General features: G+C 49.9%; 7 protein-coding genes across 7 annotated transcripts; 3 read left to right on the forward strand and 4 right to left on the reverse strand.

Moving 5' to 3' along the window:
* Positions 1–92: 92 nt before the first annotated feature.
* BO88DRAFT_487061 (ATP-binding protein) lies at positions 93–2,692 on the reverse strand (the record flags this gene model as incomplete). Its single annotated transcript, XM_025712516.1, has 7 exons — positions 2,410–2,692; positions 1,995–2,341; positions 1,903–1,947; positions 1,168–1,853; positions 744–1,069; positions 256–692; positions 93–205 (listed from the first exon to the last, which is right to left on the reverse strand). The coding sequence occupies exons 2-7, from the start codon at positions 2,254–2,256 to the stop codon at positions 93–95; spliced, it is 1,869 nt and encodes a 622-aa protein (XP_025564078.1). The 5' UTR covers positions 2,257–2,341; positions 2,410–2,692.
* A 169-nt stretch (positions 2,693–2,861) lies between these two features.
* BO88DRAFT_260060 (OB-fold domain-containing protein) lies at positions 2,862–4,052 on the forward strand. The gene is made up of 2 exons (XM_025702279.1): positions 2,862–3,116; positions 3,249–4,052. The coding sequence occupies exons 1-2, from the start codon at positions 2,981–2,983 to the stop codon at positions 3,911–3,913; spliced, it is 801 nt and encodes a 266-aa protein (XP_025564079.1). The 5' UTR covers positions 2,862–2,980; the 3' UTR covers positions 3,914–4,052.
* A 22-nt stretch (positions 4,053–4,074) lies between these two features.
* BO88DRAFT_260074 (uncharacterized protein) lies at positions 4,075–6,476 on the reverse strand. Its single transcript, XM_025702280.1, has 3 exons — positions 5,453–6,476; positions 5,296–5,398; positions 4,075–5,242 (listed from the first exon to the last, which is right to left on the reverse strand). Exons 1-3 carry the CDS (start codon positions 6,257–6,259, stop codon positions 4,191–4,193), a joined length of 1,962 nt encoding a protein of 653 aa, XP_025564080.1. The 5' UTR covers positions 6,260–6,476; the 3' UTR covers positions 4,075–4,190.
* A 723-nt stretch (positions 6,477–7,199) lies between these two features.
* Positions 7,200–8,867, reverse strand: BO88DRAFT_260171 (uncharacterized protein). Its single transcript, XM_025702281.1, has 6 exons — positions 8,580–8,867; positions 8,501–8,527; positions 8,196–8,430; positions 8,039–8,140; positions 7,607–7,966; positions 7,200–7,542 (listed from the first exon to the last, which is right to left on the reverse strand). Exons 1-6 carry the CDS (start codon positions 8,651–8,653, stop codon positions 7,429–7,431), a joined length of 912 nt encoding a protein of 303 aa, XP_025564081.1. The 5' UTR covers positions 8,654–8,867; the 3' UTR covers positions 7,200–7,428.
* BO88DRAFT_403920 (uncharacterized protein) lies at positions 8,848–9,412 on the forward strand. Its single transcript, XM_025706480.1, has 2 exons — positions 8,848–8,920; positions 9,042–9,412. The coding sequence occupies exon 2, from the start codon at positions 9,203–9,205 to the stop codon at positions 9,362–9,364; it is 162 nt and encodes a 53-aa protein (XP_025564082.1). The 5' UTR covers positions 8,848–8,920; positions 9,042–9,202; the 3' UTR covers positions 9,365–9,412.
* A 2,777-nt stretch (positions 9,413–12,189) lies between these two features.
* Positions 12,190–12,639, reverse strand: BO88DRAFT_403924 (uncharacterized protein). Its single transcript, XM_025706481.1, has one exon. It carries the CDS (start codon positions 12,549–12,551, stop codon positions 12,336–12,338), a length of 216 nt encoding a protein of 71 aa, XP_025564083.1. The 5' UTR covers positions 12,552–12,639; the 3' UTR covers positions 12,190–12,335.
* Positions 12,640–16,649: 4,010 nt separating this feature from the next.
* Positions 16,650–19,119, forward strand: BO88DRAFT_414030 (serine/threonine-protein kinase; the record flags this gene model as incomplete). The annotated part of the gene is made up of 3 exons (XM_025708152.1): positions 16,650–16,823; positions 16,886–17,629; positions 17,683–19,119. 3 exons carry the CDS (start codon positions 16,650–16,652, stop codon positions 19,117–19,119), a joined length of 2,355 nt encoding a protein of 784 aa, XP_025564084.1.
* Between the last annotated feature and the right edge of the window lie 565 nt (positions 19,120–19,684).

Genomic DNA, 19,684 nt, shown 5'->3' on the forward strand with positions numbered 1-19,684 from the left:
ATCTGCTAACTAGAATAAAGTCCGACAGGATTTCTTTCCCATTGTAATCCCCCTCAACCACCAAATAAGATCTACAGAGTAATCATACTCCATCACTTCGTTAGACAGACAACATCGCTCAAGGGCTGCCTTTTGTGATCGAGAATCTGTACCTCCGTGAAGTCATTGAAAAAGACAGCGTGGAAAAGTCGACATTCTTCATAATCTATAAAGTGGTCAGCAAGATACAACATAATGCCAGAACAAGAAACGAACCTGAATTTGGTACACTGGTAGCGCAATTGATGACAATCCAATCTTCAACGGCTTTCTTCTGCAACCATTCAAAGTACTGTCCTCCCTTCTGAAACCTCTTCACATGATCATCAATTCTATCATGATTTCTCACCAGTTCCACTGCCCACTTCTTCTCTGGTATGAAAAAGTCAGCTCTTCCGGATGCCGTCCTAGCCCATTCCGTGGAAATTGGCACCCCTCGGCCAGCTACTTTGCAAAACGCCCTGTAGAACTCATCTTGGTATTGCGTTTCAACGGGTCTAGGTTGTGCTGCGGTGGATAATCTCCTGTCGGTGGTAGGAGGCTTCAGGTTCATACTTGAAAACTCATGTAGAATTTCCATACACAGCTGAGTCAAGTTGGTGAAGCGCGGCGGTAAGGCTCTTTTGTCTTGGCTAATGAGGTACTGAAGCCATCTAAGGTTCTACTTAGTATACGCAACAGTAGATATGTATGACGATACTTACTTCTCATGCAGGCGGGACGGCAGGACAGCAATTTCATATTGGTCTGAGTTCCCTTCTGGACCCGTATGCATCCTGTGGATCCAGCCTCTTTCATAGCATTCCTCCAACCCTGGTCTCTGTTCCCAATTGATATTCCCCTTCTCTGTAATCTCGCAGAGTATTTCGCGAACTGGATCTTTGAGGTCTATTCGTTTAGTGAAAGAGCGAGACACGCCGCATCTCAGGACGAAGGCAAAGGCATATTCCTCATCACCGTCGAGGATGTTGAGGACATGCTGCCGGGTTATCACAAACATCCTGTCATGTTTCATGTCGGCGCAGTAGGTCTACCGCAAAATTAGCCATTCAGGTTACAACGAACATAGACAAAATCAACCACAAACACCAATAGAAGCGAAATATGGAACATACCTCACAAACGAACCGTATCATCGCCGCTACGCCTCCGGGGTGCCCATTCGTAAGTGAGAAAGAACAGATATTTCTTAGCTTCATCATCAATGGTAACTCTCCAGTTGGGGAAATCGTATCGGAAAATTCGGCAAAGGACATCATCGAACTCTGACTCAGTATAGAAGAGGCCAATTTTCGGTGATTCACTACACGATTGGGGCGTGAGTGTTATGCTTTGTCTTTCGGGTATAATGGCTGGACTATAATGGAGACCCTGAGGTGGTTCCACACCCGTTGATGGACTTCCAAAGTAGCAGAAGAGACAAATGCGTAGTTTATATCTGCGAGGCTTGTCTATCAATAACTTTATTATATGGTTCCACAGGTAATCATCATCGTATGACCCTTGGGCCTCATCCACAATCATAACGACCTCATCGTTCATGAGGTTTGGGATCTGACTCCGTGGAAGACGTTGTTTGAACGCCTTAGCAAGTGCCACCCATAGCTCTGGGTCGAGTTTGATAAGGTCTTGCTTCCAAGTGTAAAAGAATGGGACAATGTGTCCTTGTTCCTGCAAACGACTTCGAAGTAATCGTGCTAACGTTGTTTTCCCGCTGGCAGGAGTTCCTCTAACGAGGATAACGGGATAGGCATCGATGAGCTTTATTAGCTCAGTCACCGTGTCCTGTCTAGGGCATATATACGGATCATCCTCTATCGCTATTGTCAGTCTTGAGATATGAATTTGTGGATGAGATCGAACCTATCCAGCCATATTGGGTCTCATTTCTGTCTTCATCTGGAATCACTGATATATGATAAGCATAGCATGAGATGGTGGAAAGAGGTACCAACCTTGCTCGGTATTTTGAGGGACTGCGGACGACACAGCATCTTCATGATAATTGAGAGTGTGTTCGCACCGCTCACACTTCTCGTCAGGATCGACCGAACTTAGATGAAATGTCCCTTTGTCGCACGGACAATAGAATTTAAGTCGGCCTGCTGTAAGAATGAAGGTGCACTTTCCTGAAGCCAAGATGCGAACTGGGGCGTTAGGAATTTGAGGACAAGCTGCATTGGTCATGGCGGATGAGTTTAACGAGTCAATGGCCATTCCTGGAATCAGTGAGGAGGCTGATGGACACAGGGAGTCATCTAGTTTGTCAGGAAGGTAGGATGGTGCTCGTATTCATATATTGCTGTCGCAATATTCAATTAGCACGTCAGGCTTCATTCACGAGTTAGGGTGATAGGCATTCTTTCATACCTTTACTGCTCTTCTCTTCCATTTCTGCCCAAAATCACGACATCAACTCTCATGCAATATATTCGTCATTTCCTTAGCCTTCTTCATACTCATCTATCGGAACTTCGCCGTCATCTTTACAGCTTGGAGCAATGTGAAGATGCGCCACATGATATATACTTCCATCCTATCTATAAAGGAATCCTTCACAATGATATCTTCAACCCCTCAATAACCTCTCTCCAGAACTAGTATTACTTACTTCACTGAATAAATCAGTAAACAGCAACCCACTATGACCAAGTACCCAACAAAGGATGTAAAGAAAGTCCAAATAACAGGAAGTATAAATGAACATTCCCATTCATCTATCCCCCCTTATCACCACATGACCCTCATCCCACGTGACCGATAACAAAGCTACTGCCGGTTTCCCCTCACCACTGCACCACCCCCATCATTACTCAAATCAACAAACACCACCATCACCTCCCCTCCTCTCTCAATCTCTCTATATTACCCCCAACACAAAAACCCAATGACCCAAACCCAAACCCAACCCCAACCATGAAAATGCCCCCACTCCCATGGCATGGCGACAGCACAAAACCATGACGCCCTTGAATTCTACCCAGCGTATTGTTTCAAGGCGTCCCCAACCCACTTCACCTGGGTGAAGATGGCCGCGGTGGATGTACTGCGATTGAGAAGAAGACCGGAGTTTCCAGGTATATCCCAATCCATTTCTCCCCACTCTCTATCGTCTACATACATGCCTTGGTGCATATAGCACAATACCATACTATATTTTATCTTCATCCCCCCCTATACATCCATCAAACTCACGAAATGAGATACAGACCCCAAAACCTACTTCCACAAAAACCATCCCATTCAATACATCTCCCTTTTAGGAATGATAACCTCTCGAACGGATCTACCAACGGTCACGATCCTCACGCTCGACGATAGCAGCGGTGCGACGCTCGACGTGGTAGTTCAGAAAGTCAGCGCTACAATTCCCACACTCACATCCATGATACCACCACCATCTGGAATGCACACACACATATCCCCTACAACCGCTCTCCCGTTGGACATAAGCCCCTATACACCGGGCACGCTCGCGCACGTGAAAGGCACGGTGATCACCTTCCGCGGCGTGAACCAGCTGCAGCTCGAGCGGGTATTCCCTGTGCGGGACACGAACGCTGAGATGCGGTTCGTGGATCAGCGGTCGCGGTGTTTGGTGGAGGTGTTGGATGTGCCGTGGCGGTTGGGGAGGGAGGAGGTGGAGAGGTTGAGGGGGGAGGTGGAAGTGGAAGTGGAAGGGGAGGATGGGGGTGTTGGTGTTGATGTGGAGGAGGAGAGGGGGAGACGGAGGAAGAGGAGGAGGATTTGGAAGATGTGGGAGAGGGAGGAGAGGGGGAGGGAGAGGGAGGCGGAGGTTTGTAGGGTTGAGGGGGGCAGGGTTATGGGTGTTATTGAGGGGAGGAGGGTGAAGAGGGTGGATGGGGGTGGATGATGTGTGTGCGATTCCGAAAGGTGTGGTATTAGTGATATTATACATTTTATTAAGAAAAGGAAGGGAAGAAAAGGAGCCAAGGTTCAAATACTGAGGGAAGTTCGTGGTACACTTTCAGAAAGGAAAAAGTCAGAGTGGCTAAACATAAGACGTAAGAAGCCAAGAGTAATAATGAACGCTATCATAAGTCATAACTCATAAACGGATATCTCTTTTCTTACAAAAAGCGCGCCAGAACGATAAATATTAATGGTCAAACACGGTCAGCATATCAATATCACCTATACCCATACGGTTTATAGTCGTAGCCGGTGGCCGCGCGATAGTAATCCTCGTCGCCGCCCCAGCTGCTGCGCTTGATCTTTTCTCGTTCGCTGTCTCGATTCCGCAGGGCATCGTATAGTCGCCTATCGCCATGGTCGGGGCTAAGGTTGTGGTATTTGCGACTGTCGTCGATGTCTCCTGGGAGGGCAGACGTGGTTGAGGGGTAGTAGTAGTCATTGTCCGACAACCCTCCGTATCGAGAGCCACTACCATGGCCTAATAGGTCGCTTTCGGAGTGTCTGTAGTCGCCGCCTGTATGAGCACCCCGTGACGGACTGCGAGATCGTCCGAACGTAGTTGTGGGTCGTGAAGTCCCGGTGTGGAGGTGCGTCTCTGACATCCGGGGTCCGATCTCGATCGGGCTATCTTTAGAGCCAGATCCTGCAGACATCGAGTTCGCATGGCGATGGCTGGGTGCTTTATCTTCGTACACTTTACCACCTCCAGGATGCGCAGTGTAGGGCTTTCTCTCCCGTTCAATGGGCCGCGATGGGACCTCTTTGTCCTCATCATCGACAATGGCAGAAGATGATGTGCTATAGTAGGGTTGACGCTCACGCTCTCCCATTGAAGCGGTTGAGTCGACGGAGCTCACTGATGCCTTGTGTGCAGACTTCTTGTGACGCTGTGCGGCAACCTTTTTCAGCTCATCCTCGGTGATGGGCGGCAAGTCGACGTTGCAAAATTCCATGATTTTCTGATCGATCTCTTCCCTCAACGAAAGGTCTGGGGCATCGGGGAACAAGCGCCTTGAGAACTCCTTGGGCAGTCTCTCGCTCCTGTTGTCGGGGTTGTTGATGGGCATGTTCAACAGCGCTTTCTGGAAGCGCTCGTACTCTTTCTCAGGATGGGCCTGAATCATTAAGGTAGCCCAGCGAGCAAAACCACGAGGAGTCAGGCCCGGGATATCAGGCCTCTCATGGAGTTTATGTTGTACGAGATGATGTTCCACTTCAAGCCTTCGCAGCAACCTCGAGATCTGGGATGTACGGTCGTCAAAGATGTCTAGTCATAGGTCAGCAACAATCGCTCCATTACAGAAGTTCAAAAGAACCGACCTTCCCAAGGGTATGGATCAGACGACACACTTGTATCTGCATAGAACTGTTTCATCTTCTCAGGAACTACGACGAGTGTGTTCTCTGGCGGGTAATTCTCGATCTGCCCAGCAAATTCGTTAGCCTCCAGAACACACCAGTTGCGGACTGCACTTACAAGGTGGACTGCGATGCCGCGCAATAGCATGCTGAGCTTTTCTGTAGGCTTCCCGTCCTCGAAGAACTTGCCCCATACTTTGTCCAACGTTGTCATTTCAGTTACCGTAGCTTCCCTCGATGGCGGCTTTGGTCGGGACTCCATGCTCTGGTGATGGTCGCTGACCTGACTCTGGCTTGTCGGCGATCCGCGTCTTTCACCCGGCTGCCCCACGGATGGTCCGGAGAATAAATGAGGGCTGCTGGGATGCACAGGCGGCACAGGTGCTTGGTATTCCGGGTTACCCTGTGGAATCTTAGGCGGTGGTGGAGGGGTATTCTGCGGCCTAGGCGAATGAGACGGTTCACCATACATGGCGGCTGTAGCTGGATGACTCCATTGCGGCGGCGGTGGTGGTGACGGCTGTTGATCATTTTGCAAATTGTCCAACCCCGTCGCTTTCAGCTGTTGTATCACCGTCGCAGTTATCTGAGAGACCACCTCTGGAGACAAATAGGCTGGAGAGTCAGCCTGGCGAAAGGCCGAATTCACAGCCTCGTTGATCCTCCCTGAAGGAGGAGGTGGTGGCTGCTGCTGATGCTGCTGTTGCTGCCATGGAGCTGGCTCGTAGGAAGGTTTCGGATAGTAACCTGTCGGAGAAGCGGAGGTAGGAGGAACTTGAGGCTGAGGCATATTCACCTGCTCCGGCCCATATTGTGCAGGGTACGGAGGAGTGTAAGGTGATGCGCCATTTTCAGTTGGATTGGCATGGTTCATGCTTCCAAACTGCGAGTAAGAAGGACTGTTGGGGAAGCTGTTGTAAGCCATTGCGCCGGGTGCCGGGGCGCACGACGCCGGTCAGTGTTGTCTGCCCTGCGTGATCACGAGCGCAAGGTAATCACCAGAGCAGCCTTGTGAGTGAGGTAACGAGCTGGTGCAGTAAAAGGCTATAGGGAGAGCCAAGGACAGAAATGCCAAAGCAAATGGAAGCAGAGGTGCGACAATCGTGTGGCAACGGACCGACTGGTCTGTACCAGAACAGAGGGAAAGAAGTAGAAAATAAAGACGGGGCAGGAAGAGGGGCGACGGATGCTGAAACCAACGGGATACACTCAGTGTGTAGCGAAGTGGGCTAGGTCTGGCAACAAAACAGAAAATAGAACTGAACTCTGACAGCTTGAGTGGGTCGTCGCGTGTCTGATGCAGAAAGGAACAGAAAATCGAAAGACAAAGAAGAAAAAGGCAGATGACAACTAAAAAAAGATGTTGACACTTGACAGAGTTGTCTACACTGGAAAGAAAAGACCGGATGGCCGCCTACGTCATGGCCAGCGGGCTGCGGGGATCCCATTTGGGAGACGGAATGGAATCATTTCGCCTTCGCTTCTTCTCTCTCGGCCACCCCCTTGGGTGACCTTCAACAATTTCATCAGAATTACCATTCGTCAATGGCAATTACAGAACCGACTTCTTAAAATGACCATGGTGGCGAATTGTCAACCTAGCGAAGCTCTACAGCCATTCCCAATGCTTCCCTAACCCGCTATATAAAGACACCACTACTATAGACCCAGCGGGTCGGCAGTCTCTGGTTCCTGGGCGGGAACCAGCTTACTTGGTAGTAGAAACCAAGATCGCTTCATCCATGGTTGATAAAGGTGGAACCGTCCATATTCTTCAATTGGCACTACAAAGGATACAACAACCGAATAGTAACAGCAATGGGACCACCATTGGAAAAACAGCCACTATTGCGCCTCCTCCTAGCAGTGACCCATCGCTTCCGGCTGCCACAGTACATTTGTCACACCATCTCAGAAAAGCAAGATTGGTTAGCCGAATAGAGGAATTAGAACAGTAGCCCGAATTGGAGGACAGAAGAAATTCATATGGATTTTCACAGCTTTCCAGTCATCTCGATAATCCCAATAACTTCAGTCTCAGTACGATCACAATCACTGTTACACCTGAGTTCTGCCCTGGGATATCAAGTGTGCTCACAGAAAGCCGTCCAAATCATTCTCTTCGTCCTCGTCGTCAGAAGGAATATTCGCACCGCTGGCGTCGGGAATGGCCATGCTCGGCAGTTCACCCTTCTCATAGATGGTACGCTGCGCGGAATCACTCGTCATTAACATCGACACTCCGTAGATATGCAAAGTCATTTGCACTTACCGGAATCTTCGCGAACTTGGACTCCTTCTTCGGCGTTGCTCTGGCGGGACCGGCCTCACTTCTAGTAGCCTTGCTCTTGACTCCCCAGACAGACCATTCGCTCTCGTAGGACTGGGTGGCCTCCGCACGGTGAGTGAGTACATGGGGGTTTCCCTGGGGATCGTAGCCGGTGAAGACTCTCTCTTTGCCCTTATTGGTGCTGCTGTTCTCGTCGGTGTGTCCAGGTTCCAGGAAGACACCACCGCCAACGGACAAATCGTCATCGTCATCCTCATCGTCACTGTATCCAGATCCTTCATGAGCACCGGTCAGCTGGAGCCGCTTGAACGAGACAGCCATCGAGCTACTGCCTGCCTGACTCTTCGAGCTTGTCAGTACATCCCAACTAAAATATAGATGATATAGAAGTAGAGATCATGGGGGATTCCCAACAGTAACAGAGCTAGCAGTAGTATCATCGCCTCCGGTGATCTGCTTCATTTCATCAATCAAGGGTTCAGTCTCCGTATGCTTCTGGACACAGTTCATGCATCGCTGTCCTGAGATTAGCCCAGCTGAAATCCACCGCGACTAAACTGGGGAAACATACCGCACTATCACGCTCCTGTCGCTGGTTCTTTGCGAACTCTTCAATCGACTTAACACGGTCACACTGGGAGCATTTCAATTCAGTATTGCCTGGACCGGTGCACTGTCTGCATCTGGCAATTCCGCTGGTAACAAGCGAAACTCCATCAGCCACGACCGCATGGCGTAGGATGTCCAACTGTCTGTTAGAAAAAGTGCCGATGTACCGAAACTTCTTGCAGGTTCCGCACTTGATTCTAAGCTCGCGTCAGCCGTAGAACAGAATGATATCCCATGCAGTATAGAGTGAAGTAGTAGTAGACATACCTATCCGGGAAGACAACCTTGTCAAGCCTATAGTATAGTCAGCCAGACCGATCTGAAGCGTATCTAGCAGAAGACTGACCGATTCTTGACAGTCTGGCTATAGCCACCGGCAAAGGCGTTTGGAATCACGTTGGCTCGTCTGGATGGCCCCATGGTGAAAGCTATCCGGGGGGAACGACTATCAGTAGGACGATGATGAAGTTGCCTCAGATCAGCAAGATACCAGCCACGATGTCAAAGACGCGAGATGGAACGAAGGATAAACAGAGGAAACAGTTTCCAGGTGACTTTATAGGCTCTCAGCAGAATTTATCAATATGGCATCCTTCCTGCCCAGGCAACGTAAGCTCCAGTGAACAGTGTTAGTGAGAGGGTGAATGAAGACGGTGGAAACTGCCTGCGAAGGTATTCGATGAGCATCTAGGCGCCAGCCACCAGTTAGTGACGCGTGACACTTTGTGAAGGGGAAGGTAATGCTGGTGGCTCATGACAATATCATGAAGCCTGAGTGGTAAGTTCCGTCCGAAGAGGAAGTCAATACCTGAGGCTGATGGTATTGTTGAGTATGGAAAACGCCATGTTCCCCTCATTTTGCACTGGGAATCGTCATTTTCCACGTTGGGCAGGTCAGAAACTCACGTCTGCCTCTCAGAGGTTGATACTCATGATAGTGTCATACAGATAGCTAGACGTTGGCCTAAGATGAAATGTCTTGCAAACGGTCCGCTTAGTGTCAAACGCATTTCTCGGCGCTTTTGTGTGCTCGTTTGCATCGCTGGTGGCTTGTTTCTCATCAGCTCGGCGGGCAGATATTGTTACTCTCCTGGCTACCTCACTACTGGGCTTCAGCTGAAAGTGCCTTGAAGTCACGAATCACTACGAAGTATGTTAACCAATGTGAAAATGAAGCCGAGCACAATGACGTAGCATGCACTAACTGCACAGATCCCAAAGATGAGGGGAAGAAAAGGAATTATGAACACTTGAATGAAGTGTACTGAAAAGTCAGTCCATTCAGCTGGTATACTTGCCTTCCCCGCCACTTCATAGGCTGACCGAGATGCATCATATCTGAAGCGAGATTACATTCTCATCGGACTTTCTACACAGTACTCCGATATCCTAGTAGGATCCTCATCGATCTACACAGCTTTCTGCACACCGCGTCGGAGAAATTGGAAAATGGGAGCCAAAAAGAGGGAAAAGAGTAGATCTGGCATGCGGGAATGCAGACACCCTGAGACTACTGCAAGTCCAGCCGGCTAATCCAGCAATCATGTTTCGTCAGGATCAACACAAGCCCGACTCACATCAGGATTGGCCAGCCTTGATGAAATTTGTCTTTGCTAGATGGAACTGATCAACAGGAGGGTCTGTACACAGTCGAGTAGACACAGCGCACCCACTGAAAGGTGGCACCCATGTGAGTAAGAGCAGAAACTGGGCAGAGGTATCCATCTGGAGAACGCACATCCTGATGCAAGCACATCCTGTACCTGCCTAAGCTCGTAGGTACTTTTGATCACCCCCCCCCGAAGAAGGTCATGGACTGGGGCAATTGAGAATTAATAATGTGGAATCCTTAGTGGCGTTCCAGAAGGTCTTTAGTCGGCTTTACCTGCAGGGAATTCTTTGTTGATCCTCCATGGCGTTCCGTAGTCCGTCGACGATAGAGAGCCACTCTCAATATTATTACCCATAGTTATTCCGTTCCAACGGTTAACTCCAGCGGCAAAGCCGACGGGGGTGCCGCTCACGATGAGCTTCTTTGCCTAGAGAAGGTAATTGCGACATTTTTGTCTCCTGATCTCCTTCTTCGTCGATTCCACGAACGTCCTTCATCCTTCTGGAACGCTCTTGGAAAGAGCCGGCTTCGAAAGCTACTGGCATAGTAGCCGGGCTAAGAGATCCCTAAGGAGCAGCGGAGCTGCTAGCGAGATAGGTCAACTGGGCCGCGAGACACCCAGGAGATCCATTTGTTGGTAACGGATCCGTTTGGGGACTCCATCGTAATCCTCACCATCTCGCCGGACGCAACGACTACTGGCTGACTAGAGAACTAGATCCATAGCCGGGTCTGTCGGGTAGCGGGGACGGGCCTCACGCCGAGTGGGGACCCGCATTCCCCGACTGCCCCGGCGCAATCAGCAGGTCCACGGTATCCGCTTGCGAAATGCCTTTCATCCACTCATTCGGATGAAGCGGCTCCACTGTTGGGTCTTCCCAATCACCCTTGGCTGGTAACTCAGACGGCCGGCGGTCGACTAAACCCGTTGGTTCCATGAGAACCACGTCTTCCGACCCTCTGATCTATCCGTTTAGGGGGTGGAGGCCCATCAACCAGTCGTCTAGGACTCCGGTACCAGTCACCCACCCTTCCCTTTCTGCGCTGGTGCCCGAAACTTTCCAAGAAATTTGCAATCATTGGCTTTCCCCCCTCTTTTCAAATCCCACGCACGAACTTTTTCTCTGTCTTTGTAGTTGTTAGTTGTTGTGGTCGGTGGTTGTCACTTTGGACTAATGTCGGGTAGCCTTCTCTCTATTGGAAGAACAGCCGCGATTATTGTGGACAAAACGTGATTATGTAAATTCACAGCCCAAATGGCATGATGCCACCCCAGGAAACATTAAAACAGAAGGAGAAGTAAATAAACAGAATTCGCGTAGCCCAGGTAGCGGTAGGAAGACACTCCGTGGCAAGAAGAGCAAAGACCATTAATGGGGGGGAAGCAGATGTCATGCCGGCAAGATTACGAGTCGTGATTTTCTCGAGTGGTTGGTTGGTTGGCCCACCACAGCATCGCACAGTCCTCATTTACTGTGTATGGAGAACACAAACCCCTCAATGTTTTCTTCTTTCTCCCCAGAGCATACATCTCTTCCCCTCCTCTCATCATTCATGAATGGAAAAGAAGAAACGAGAAGAACACCAAAGAAGAGGAAAGAGGATACTGCTATGGACCTCAAAAAGACGGTGACTGACAGTCTCCATTCTTCGCCGTTCCCACCGAGTGGTTTATTGAAGCCTGTCACCGGTCAAGTGACACAAGCGGTGACCAATCCATCTCTAGACCCCTTTTTTGGCATCTGTATGGCCTGTCATCAAAACCGGATCCTAAGTAATAACGAGTGTAAACAGTAAGTACACAGTTCGTAGGTGCGGTGTAGCTGATCATACGCGTCTCGGCTCCAGACTTGACCAACTTCAAGACATGGCTTCTCCGTCCATGACCCATCACCCGCCACCGTGACAGGAAGGGAATCCCCAAATCTTCCTATCAAGAAGGACACCCTACTCCGTGCATAACAGTACTACTGTGTATGGAAAATGATCACGCCAATGAATCCACTATCCATGCTGCTTTGAGTATGCAGTGCATTGAAGCATTCCCGGTTCAAAGTTTGGCTATTATGCCCGCCTACTAATGCCGTCTGTGAGGGTTGATGATCCTCTCCGTCATCAAAGTATCCAGCGATGACATCTTATCATAAGATCGGCTATGATCACCCCACATTGCAAGGGTAAAATGGAAAAGGCCTGGTAAATGAGTCTATCTGCGGTTCCCTCGTCTCAAGAATTGGTGTATCCAGTGGCGAACTGAAACTCTTTTTTTTTTTTTTTTTTTTAAAAAAAAAAAAAGAAATATAGGAAATGGTAACTGTGGTAACAGCTGTCCTACACAAGTAATGGCCGTGTTGCGTACTTAATGTGCCCCGTACTTTCGACAGTGCGCCAGTCTGTGTCCTGGATCTGATCTCGCAGATGCACAGGCTTAGCTACAGCTGATCAACTTCGCTTGATGTATGAAGTCTATACATCCAGAAGGATTCAGCATCAGCCATACATGTGCATAATGTATGCATCAGTTCGTAAGGAAGTACCGCTGAGAGCAGCATCGCCCTCTATCCCTATGGGGTAGCCCCTCAGTGAAATATAGCGCTCTAAGCACAATGCAAATCTTTGGGGACTTTGATGGCTTAGATAGTTGGAGCTTCTACTTGATTCAGCGCACGGAGTATGCGGTCCATAGTACTCCGAAGACATATCCATACTGACCCGATAGTTCGAGACAACCCTCAGCTCCAGAATGTGGCAACGCGTAACATTCAGAAACATAGGACTCAGAATCCGTCTCATATATGTTGATTGCCATGGAGCTGAGTTATTTTCTTAGAGCACCAGGAATTGTCTTGAACCTTGTACTAGACGTCAAGCGCGGGTAGCGGAGACCTCTGTGGATGATTGGAACAAGGCATCCTGCCTTTCCCTCGGACATGGTAGTACGGCGTCTTACTGTTGTTCCTTCTTTTTCCGGGTAACAGTACTTTCTCTCACACTACTACGAAAAATTTTTTCTCTTTCTTCTTTCCTTTTGTCATCCTTTCTTTCTGTCTGTCAGCTGAAGCACCAATAGTATCGATGAAACAGCGACGCTTTTCCTTCGCCCATCTCCCGCTGTTGATGAATCTATCAACTTTCGACCAAGCAATCCTTACCGTTTCAACCCTCGGAAAAGTGTTACACATGTAGATTACCCAAGAAAGACGGGACCAGCATACCCGGAGGGGCAGACATGCAAGCCACATCTCTATCGAATTAGTACCGGCAGATGGCAAAACAGTTTCCAGGCTCGATTTGAAGATCAGTCGTTGCAGCCTGTGGGTATTCCAACTAACTTACTGTAAGTGTTGCCATGCTGGCGGTCAGCCACCTAAGCATAATGAAGAGGGGGAGGGGGGCAGGCAGGCGACGGATGTACGGGGGATGGATACATGTCCAGCCACTGTTGGCTGGATCCATTGTTCAAGACAACAGATGGACTATCAATAATAATGGATCCAGATAACAACGTGCATGAACTGTAAAACTGCCCACTGCCTGGAGTATCTTCTCTTTTCCTTGTCCTGTGGATCCCCCGGCTGACCTCTCTCTATCCAATTCGGAAGTCAGCAACTAGCAACTTTGAGCTACTTACTTAACTAGTAGACTAACAAAGCCCCAGAACAGGCATTAGTAGTGAGTTATGATTCCTCGGCTGGCAAGCTATTTTACGCTCATATATTATCGGCAAGGATAGCCTGCGCCGTAATCTTAACTCAAATCTGGGTTTTGATGCAGCTCGTCTTTTTTTCTTTTCTTCTTTTTTTCCTCTTTTCACCCTCTGGGGTGATGCTGTAGATGAGGTAATGCGGGTATCACATGCGACCCCTGAATGATGGATTATACGAGGCGAAACCCCCGTACAACCGTCACGGTTTAGGGTGTAGGGAGCACTACCTGTCACATTCGCTAGAGAGTCTAGAGTGTCATGATTATCCGAGACCCTGAGTGGGATGGCCGAGCAGCAAGTCGCATCACTCTGGGAAAAGGTTGCAACCCAGGTTGAAGCAAGAGAGACGCGGCCCAACCCCTGGCCAACCTTGCTAGCGCCCGTCTAACGATTACTAGAGGCGGAGACCAAGTGGAGTCGATTAAGGCTGGACCTCGCCAGAGTCCAGAGTCTTCAAAGCGACGTGTGATGATGACTGGTCGCATGAAGTACCTAAGGCTCCTCCCAGGCCGTTTTTCATTTCAATCTCTTTGAAAGTGAGAAAGTCTGCTCTTCCTCCAAATCTCCAAGACGGGATTTCTTGAACAGTCTAAACTGTTTTCTACACCTCATCTTAGACCGAACTTTGTTAGATCCTTTCACCTCGCGATGAATCTCATTTGCCCCGGCATGGGCTCAAACGACGACAGTTGCGCCACATAATTTCGATATAGTCAAGAATGACAACTCTTAAGAAAGGATCGGGGGTGTGTCCCGATTCAGATGTAATGTAAAGATATGACACAACTGGTCTGTAGTACTAGTAGTCTCCGTCTGAACGGGAGAGACACTGTGATTCACTATCATCACCTAGTCAACACAGGCAAAGTACCTCGGAAGATACATCTGGATGGAGGCGATTGGTTGGAAACACTACTACGGATCACACTGATCAAAATTGCTGTGTCCAATACTCCAACATAAGAGAACTCGCTTCATGGGCAAGTGATCAAGCTGCCCTACACAAAATACTGACTCTGCTTAAGGTAGCCAGCAAGCAATACTCAGCTCAAAAGCTGTGAGAATCATTCGTGGAATTCATGGGACTTTCCGTTCGAAATGTCGGTAATTGGAAGACAGTAATTTACGGCATTCTTCGTGGACCAGGGACTCTTCAAAACAAACAAACCGTAAACACCGAAACCTACCCTAACGAACAGTCAATCTGAGGGGAAAGGCAAAAAAGTAATCACCTATTTTTTTCGTCTCTTTCCTTCTTTGAGTTGGGGGAATTCGATAGAACGACGGATCTATTCCTTTCTCTTTCCTGCTCCTCCCAAAGGTGTAGACTTCAGAACTGGGTATTTCCTCATCACTGCTCTCTACTGACTATACGGACTCCGCAAGCATGTTCCAAACGATCGTTGTCCCAAGATTTCCCCATCTTAGCCGCGGGGATAGTAGTTGTCGTGCATTTCCATGTTTTCGTCTTGACCTTTTCGGCAATGTACCATGAACCCGAACCGCCAGGTGCCGCCTTCGAGGGTTCCTTTCCCCCCCCTTCTTTGGGCCGCCCGTGTATGGTAAGTTGGGAAACTCCCTGAACCTCCTTTTCGGATTCCTTGGGTGAAAAGGGTGGGTCTCCGTTCCTCGACCATTCCTCTCTCAGCGACCAAGTGGTCGGGACTAGTCCGGTGGAGGAAAAGTCCGCTAAACGCAGCATGGTATGGCGTTGACCACATTATTCATGGGTATTATTATTAGTAGCTAAGTAATAATACGAATTCAGTCGGTATGAATGAATGAATGACTCTCTCTTTTTCCCAAGGACGATTACGGAGTCCGATTTCGCGCGGATACCTTAGCGGCCGGGCTAAGACGGAGACTGGAGCGAATGGCCAGGGAGGGTTAATATTACTAGGCGCTTGGTAGCTTGGGTTTAGTTAGAAAGTAGTTAGAAGCAAGTGAACTGGGTAGTAGTTCAGACTCAAGTTGAGGTCCTGTTTGAATTACTAGGTAATCTTGCCTCTCTAGGCTTGCCTCTCCGGCCTTTCTTTCGCGTCTCTTTCTCGCTGGACCACTCGCGTCACCGTTCGGCCCTCATATTAACACCTCAATTGTTGCCTTCTTTCTGCCACTCGCCCACCCTTCCCCCCTCCCCCTTCGCCGTCGTTCCCCCAACCTCGAATGGAGAACCACAACAACAAGAACTCTGCATGATCATCACATTCTCTCTGTCGTGCATCTGCCGTCAATTCCCAAAGGAAAAAACAATTCGACCCTTTGGGTCCATGTCATCCACTGGCCGTCCCTCCGGTTCAGTCCTTTTTTAACCCCTCAATAAAAAAAATAAAAACCCACCTGCATCATTTTATCCTTTGGAAGCATAATTATTATTTTTATAATTTATATTATTTTATTTCGGATCTGCACCATCGCCTTTTTCACCAAACCCGCTTCGTCGTCGACCGCCTCTTCAGTCCCCACGGCCCGGACCCAACTTCTCCTCTTCGTCTTAGAGCTGGTAAAGGCTAAAGCTGTCACCGCGTCAGGGGCTTGTCGAGTTATTCCCTTTCCTACTCCGTACTAACTACTCTTTTCCTTCTCCCTCCCACCACCACCACCACAACAACCCCCCTCCCCTCTCTGTCCAAGGCGGCCTCCGATCATCCTTTCGTTTAGTCTGTGTCCACCCATCCGGATCCGCTCCTATCACTACAGTGATCACGTCCAATCCTCTGGGTCTTCCATCTGGTTTCCAGATCTTCCCTCTCCTCCACCTTCGCTTCTTTCCTGAGAACTACATGACTACCCCTTTCCCCTCTTCTCTGGGTCCCAATTTCGTCCCGACTCTCTTCTGCACCTAATCCTTATCGCATCCTGCACCTTCACCCATACCTACCCATGGGAAAGCACCACAACACTCCCCGTGGATATCACATTGCCTGACTGCGAATGATGCGCACCTGATCCTATCTATCGACATTCCCGACACTCAAACTGGAAGAGCCGTGTACTTCCTCTACACATTCCTTACCTCTTAATTCAGGCCCCTCAACGCCGCACAAAGTTCTCTTGGATTTTCTGCTGGCAGAGAAGAGAAGGGAGAAAGAGACACAATGACTGTCTGCTACGACCACCACTCCTTATCACGGGGCGCTGCGCCCACTTCAGTCGCCAGCCTCGAAGACAGGTTCGAGGTCCTCAAGGAAGTGGGTGATGGCAGCTTTGGTAGCGTGGCAGTCGCACGTGTGCGGACTGCTGGTTCCAATGTTGCACGGAGGGGGACGATGGTATGTTATCGCGAGCCCTCTTGACGCTCTTCTTCGCTGGGGTTGCTAATTCCTGTTCCTAGGTTGCCATCAAGACGATGAAGAAGACCTTCGAGTCATTGGCTCCCTGCCTCGAACTCCGTGAAGTCATCTTCCTGCGATCCCTGCCTCCCCATCCCCACCTTGTTCCAGCCCTCGATATCTTCCTCGACCCGCTCTCACGCAAACTGCACATCTGCATGGAGTATATGGATGGCAACCTTTACCAATTAATGAAAGCCCGGGATCACAAGCCCCTCGATGGCAAGCATGTCAAGAGCATCCTTTTCCAGATCTTGGGGGGCCTCGACCATATCCATGCCCATCACTTCTTCCATCGCGACATCAAACCCGAAAACATCCTCGTCTCAACATCCGCCCCTAACGACTCTGCTTTCAGCCGTTACTCTAACCTCGTCACCCCTCCTTCTACTCCCCCGACATATACTGTGAAGATCGCCGACTTTGGTCTCGCAAGAGAGACTCACTCCAAGCTCCCCTACACGACATATGTCTCTACCAGATGGTATCGGGCGCCTGAAGTTCTCCTGCGTGCAGGAGAGTACTCAGCACCGGTGGACATGTGGGCTGTCGGCGCCATGGCGGTCGAGATTGCTACCCTGAAGCCACTGTTCCCTGGTGGAAACGAAGTCGACCAGGTCTGGCGTGTTTGTGAGATCATGGGAAGCCCTGGTAACTGGTACAGTAAGTCGGGGGCTAAGCTCGGAGGTGGTGAGTGGAGAGAGGGCTCGCGTCTCGCCCAGAAGCTGGGATTTACGTTCCCGAAGGTAAGATTACCCTGCGCTACCCGCGGTACGAGGCGATTACTAATGAAACGTAGATGGCGCCCCATTCCATGGAAAGCATCCTCCAGGCGCCCCAGTGGCCCGCCGCTCTTAGCCAGTTCGTCACGTGGTGTTTGATGTGGGATCCTAAGAATAGACCGACTTCGACACAGGCCCTCAACCACGAGTACTTTGCTGATGCCATTGACCCATTGAGACCCAAGTCTTCCACAGCTCGCCTTCTGGGTCGGAAGCAATCGGACAAGAGCTTCAAGTCCGCCAATCGTGATGCGAGTGAATCTTCGACCTTGTCATACAAGTCGTCGTGGTTCCGGAGGTCCTTGATCGGCAGGTCGGAAAGCCCGGTGCCACCTGTGGAGAGTGAGAATTCCTCGAAGCAATCGGTGGCTTATTCGGACCTTCAAGCTGGGAAGAGCAAGCCGGCGGCCAGTAAGCGTGCCACTTGGGCTAATGGGGCTCCAATGCCTATTCTGCCCTCGATTAGGCCAGTCTCTCCTCTCTCTAATGCGGTCACAGCGCAAGCCAATTCGTCTCTCGCCCATTCAGGCGACAGTGCCAACGCCAGCAAGGCGAGCAAGAAGATTGGCAGACAGCTTTCTGTCAACTCGCACGGTAATCACTACGCTGATATCCACCGCCAAGAAGCAGAGAGAGCGCTCAATGGCGGGGGCACCGTGTATTCCGCAGTGACCCCCAAGGAGAGCTTCTTCTCGCACCTCCGCAAGCGCGCTCGCAGACTATCCGGTCGCAACCAGGCCAATTCTGGTACCGACGATGTTGAGGCCAACGCTGGCTGCATGCCTTGGTCGAACCGGTCCTCTCTGGCTCTGGACTCTGTCAGCAACGTTGGAGAGTCCAAGCAGGGTTCCGATCTCTCGGAGCTGGACAAGGCGCTCCAGTCTGTAAAACATTCGCTTGACTCGGCCGCCCTTGGCAACGTTCCCGTGCAAATCACTTCCCCTATCGAGAGCACCAAGCGTCAATCTATGCCGCAGGGCTCGATTCGCTCGATGGGAGAAAGCCCTGTCTCGACCAGCGGCACTGGCGGGCCAATCTCCAGCCGGACTAGGCGCGCAATGCAGATGTCGAACAACCCTATCCACCGCTATGAGACTCCCGAAGAGGAGGACGAGCTGCTGGATGAGGTCTTGCATTCGGCGAGCAGGGCTGCTAGGCGTTTGGCACAGACTGAAGTGTCATCGGAAGTTTCGTCGAACTACAGTCGCCCAGCTGTGGGTAACGACAGCTCTCGCCCCCTGCCCAGTCCTTATCCTACTCCCTCCCCATCCGCCAAGTGCGATGGCGTCTGCTTCGGTCACTCAGACGCAACGCCATGCAGACGCCTGCCCCTCGCGGAGGAGAAGACGGATGCAAACACCAGTCGCCAATGGCCAACCCCTCCATATGAAGATGGTGACTGGGCGAAGCCAGCTCCGGCAAAGTTCCTGACGGGCTCAGCAACTTGTCGTTAGCTTCTCCATGTTGGAGAAGGCACAACTCTTTTCATTCCTTCATCATCTTTCACAGATCTTGTTCATATTTAATCAAAAGAACAAAAACGTGGTGGTCACGCGCGGAATCGGCGAATTAACCGAGCAAGGCGTATGGGATCTGGTGTCTACTGTTTCTTTTATCCACGGAGGTTGGCCGCTTTTTTATCTTTTCTCATTTTTTTTCCCACATTTCATTGTGTCTTTGTTCTTATGTATCCTGCGCTTTGATTTGTACCCATGTTTGTATAGGCCATGGTTCAGCCCGGGTTTCTTTCATTTGTCTGGTTCTGTTTTCATACCCCAAAGGCCCTTTTATAGATACCGTCGGCCTCGCACCTTGTTTTCGGTATACCACTTGCATATATGTCTTTCGTTCCTTGATATCCTAACATCCCCTGCACATTGCTCATCTGTTTGCACTGATACCAATCGCGCGAGTCGCAATGTCTGCTACCATTCCTTCGATATATACTCTTTACACCTGCATACTCAGCTTCCCGCATTTGCCCTGACCCCTGCAGTCGACCATTTCCTTTTGTCAAAC

Source organism: Aspergillus vadensis (genome assembly GCF_003184925.1).
Source record: "Aspergillus vadensis CBS 113365 unplaced genomic scaffold BO88scaffold_8, whole genome shotgun sequence".
NCBI lineage: Eukaryota > Fungi > Ascomycota > Eurotiomycetes > Eurotiales > Aspergillaceae > Aspergillus > Aspergillus vadensis.